The sequence below is a fragment of the Bombina bombina genome, chromosome 5 (assembly GCF_027579735.1).
Source record: "Bombina bombina isolate aBomBom1 chromosome 5, aBomBom1.pri, whole genome shotgun sequence".
In the NCBI taxonomy this organism is placed as follows: domain Eukaryota; kingdom Metazoa; phylum Chordata; class Amphibia; order Anura; family Bombinatoridae; genus Bombina; species Bombina bombina.
The window spans coordinates 958,511,250-958,515,765 of record NC_069503.1 but is presented as its reverse complement, the minus strand read 5'-3'; the positions used below and the strand labels follow the sequence as shown (position 1 = coordinate 958,515,765).

The window sequence follows — 4,516 nt, the reverse complement described above, 5'->3', positions numbered from 1 at the left end:
ACAGTTTACACTAAAATTTTTATTGTTTAAAAAGTTAGATAACGCCTTTACTACCCATTCCCCAGCTTTGCACAACAAACATTGTTATATTAATATACTTTATAGCCTCTAATCCTCTAAATATCTGCCTGTTTCTAAGCCCCTGCAGGCCGCCTCTTATCTCAATGCAATTTATTAGCTTTTCACAGCTGGATAATGCTAGTTTGTGTGTGACATAAAGATAACATTGCACTCGCTCTTGTGAAGGTATGCAGAAACCAGCAATATATGGCTAAAATGCAAGTTTGTAAAAAGCACTGAGATAAGGGGGCAGTCTGCAGAGGCTTAGATACAAGGTAATACTAGAGTTAAAAAAGTATTTTAATATAACAGTTTTGGTTGTGCAAATATTGGGAATGGGTAGTAAAGTGACTATCTATCTTTTTAAACAATAACGATTTTCAAGTAGTCTGTCCCTTTAAAATATTAAATATCTGAAAACCTAATCTATATTATTTTTTGTGACTCTGATAGGTCATTAAGTGCCCTTTTAGCAATAAACCAATAAACAAAAGGTTAAAGTACTGCTAATTGTTTACAAAAATATTATTTACAATAATTATTTCTCACATGTTATCTATGGCAAACTGTTTTGTTCTTAAAGGGGCAGTAAATACCTGGTAATTGCTGTTGTCTTCCCATACAATAACTTATCAATATGTTTCTAAATATATATATATATATATTAAAGTCAATAGTTAAATTCCATTCACAATTAGCCTCATTTGGAGTCACACGACTCTGACAACCATGACAACCATTTTGATTTGTGACACCTTAAAGCCCTTGTTGCTGTCAGAGTCACTTGACAAAAGCAGAAATGACAACTGACTCTGACAGCCACAGCAGCACAGAACTTTGTTGTTTGTGGTCACGGTCAGGATCACATGTCATTTTAAAAAAACAGAAATGCTAAGTGACTTTTACAGCCACAGCGACCCTGACCTTTGTTGGTCGGGGTCAGAATTTCTGGTTTATAAAAATGCCATGTGACTATAAGTGATTCTGACACCCACAGTGACACTGACCTTTGTTGGTCTGGGTCAGGGTCACTTGGCATTTTATAAACCAGAAATGCTAAGTGACTCTGACACCCACAGCGACACCAACCTTTTTTGGTCGCAGTTGCAGCTAGGGTCACATGGCATTTGGATAAAGCAGAAATGCCAAGTGACTCTGACAGCAACATGGACTAAGACCTTTAAGGTGTCACAAATCAAAGTGGTTGTCAGAGTCATGTGGTAATATGCACTCAATCTGCTATGTGAATATAACATTTGACAATGTCCTAAAATGGACACTGTACAGCTGACAAGGTTACCCAAGACAAACAGGATTACTTTGGGAACCATCCTGGTGTCATTTGATGATCTTCAAACTATTATAGAAGTAATTTGCACATGGTCAGACATCATCAGGCTTGTGAAGTCATCAGCTAATTACTCCACAAGCATAAACAGGGAATGACTCTAGAGTAATCTCATTTAAATATTTTGGCCTGTGGGCATACTTAAGGATGGCTTTTGATGACTAGTCTGGAATAATCGATTACTTCAGAATGACTCCAGTAAGTTCATCCTTTTTGACTAGGGTAGCCAATGGTTATTATGCTAGTATAAAGTAAATTGTTTTGCATTTCTTATCTGTTTAAGATATTTATAGCAAGGATAGTCTTAAGAAGTCTGTAGTGTGATTTTTCCTATCTGAGATTTAGACAAGTCACAGTTTTCAGAGATAAATTACATGAAAATGGGGCAAAATAAATAATAAATCTTTATTGCAAAGTTATTTCCCTATGCTTAAAGGGACATGAAACCCAAATTTTTTCTTTTATGATTCAGACAGAGCACACAATTCTTAACAACTTTCCATTTTACTTCTATTATTTAATTTGCTTCCTTCTCTTGCTATCCTTTGCTGAAATGTTTATCTAGGTAAGCTTAGGAGCAGAAAAGAACCTAGGTTCTAACTGCTGATTGGTGGCTGCATATATATACCGATTGTCATTGGCTCACCCATGTGTTCAGTTAGAAATCAGTAGTGCACTGCTGCTTCTTCAACAAATGATACCAAGAGAATTAAACACATTAGATAATAGAAGTAAACTAAAAAGTGGTTTAAAATTGTGTGTTCTACCTAAATCATGAAAGAAAATCTTTGGGTTTCATGTCCCTTTAACTAAATATTTTATATTAAATATCAAGGTGTTTACTGTCCCTTTTTGTTTACAAATAGATTATTAATCATAAATGTAATGTATTTCAGATATATTGGATTGGTCCAATAATGGGTGGAATCCTTGCAAGCTTTATCTATGAATACTTGTTCTGCCCAAATCCGGAGGCCAATTTGAACTTGCAGGCTAACTACTCCCGCCCCCAGAATGAAGATGAATCTGTCCAACTAACTGTTAGACCTGGAGGTGAATATAACAAGTTGGAGACCACAGCATGACCTGTCACATGATGCTCTGTTGCACTACTCTGGACTATCCATGAAAGGTTGATGCATATATTGAAATGTTCTTCACCAACAAAGTATACAGTTCATCATTGCTTAATGAGAATATTTATGTTTTTTTTACAGTGAAATGAAACCCTAGAATAACTGTTTCTTGCATGGCTGAAAATGTGTATTGAATAGTATGTTCTGATTTGTTTATATTTGTACTATTATTATTATTTTTTATTATTAATTTGGTAATTATATTGTTTACACTAATTGTCAGGAAAATTTCACTGCCTCATATTTTAGTTTATGTGACTACAAGATATTCAAATGATAAAATGCAAAACATGTTTATAATCACCATAAATAAGTGATACAGGGAAACTTATTAAAGGGACATGATATCTAAATGTTGAAGCACTTGAAAGTTATACAGCATAGCTGTCTGAACATCTTTATTTAAAAAAAGGAAGACATGTTACATACAAATTTCTTCAGGAGCCAAAACCCATTGTAAAGGGACTTTAAGCAGTCAATCAAGATGCTAGTTCAAGGGCTTACAAGGGAGCGTGCATCTGGTCTGTGCAGGCACAGTCATGTTATTTCCCTACTCAGTTTAAGGAAGTTTACTATAAAATCTCGCAAGATTTCAGCAAAATTTCATGAGATCATAGGAAAGCATGACCTTAGAATTGCTGATGCTGATTGGCTAATGTTTTTTTTTTTTTTGGGGGGGGGGTTCCAACCTGCAGCTGGACAGTAACTGAAGGATAACTGTTCACTGAGTACTTACTATTGTGAGATTATATTTATTTTATTTTTTTGTCAAATTTGTACAGTTATAACATATCACTTTCAAGTGATTTAGTAAATGGGTATTATGTACCTTTAAGCATATATATGCAAATTGTTATAGTTTACACAAAGGATCAGAAGATGATTCACAAATATGTAATTTGTTTATGTATATTTAATACTTTAAAATACACAACCTGTTTATAACACATATGCTTTATATGTGCAACCAAGATTCTTGTAATTAAAACTGAAATGGAAAAAAAATCAATTAAAAAGGAAACTGATATGAATAAAACTGTGCCAATAATGCCTATATTATCTCTTGCAAAATATTGTGCTTCTAATCTTTCATATAATAAGATATCCAGAAATGCCCACTTGCATGGTGCCCATTTAGGACAACATTGCTAATTTTGTATATATTTAATGAGTTATGAACGTTGTGCTAAATGTTTGGAAACCGGATCAGGCCAGCTACTGAAAGGTAAATTGTAACAAATAAATAAATAATTATACAAGCATGTATAGACCTTCATAAAGCTTTTAAAAATGACTGACAGATGGCATAACTAAGATTTTATTTTTTTGTGGAAAATTAGTGACTCTGAAGTATTATTCTGAGGAAACTATTAAAAGCTGAAATAATTTATGTACTGTAACTGAGATGAGGATTTGATCTCTAAGCTTCCACATAAACATGGTCATGTAATTCTTATTTAAAAATAATGAAAAATTATAAATCAGATATCTGAAATTAAAAAAAATATAACAGGTATAATTTAGACTATTACAGAAAAAAAGATTTTCTAAACAGTAGTTTTATTATATTGTTTATGTTCTTTTAACAGGCAGATGCTGCAAAATAGTTATTGGCTTCAATTAACACCCGGAACTGACACAAATAATACCATAATTTTTAAAGGAAAATTTATTTTATTTCTATTTATTTGCATAGTAATTATAGCACTACTGAATTTGGTGGTGTTTTACCGACAAATTATTATAATAATAATAATAACAACAATTATATATATATATATATATATATATATATATATATATATATATATATATATATATATATATATATGTGTGTGTGTGTATGTAAATTATTTTGGATGAAAAGGATTAAGAAAACCTGTATAACAGGAATAAATAAACTGTTTTGTGAATTAACGGATTGATTATAAGTGGTGCGCTAATGTTTGCGAGTGAGCGATATAGGAATATC

At 32.4% G+C, this 4,516-nt stretch overlaps 1 protein-coding gene across 1 annotated transcript in view; it reads left to right on the top strand.

The window, feature by feature from the left end:
• LOC128661019 (aquaporin-4-like) overlaps positions 1 to 3,580 on the top strand; it is a 22,245-nt gene extending 18,665 nt beyond the window's left edge. Inside the window, exon 4 of the mRNA XM_053715162.1 lies at positions 2,305 to 3,580. Within this exon, the coding sequence (XP_053571137.1) occupies positions 2,305 to 2,493 (189 nt within the window). The 3' untranslated portion in view covers positions 2,494 to 3,580. The remainder of the gene's footprint in view (positions 1 to 2,304) is intronic.
• Positions 3,581 to 4,516: the final 936 nt, after the last annotated feature.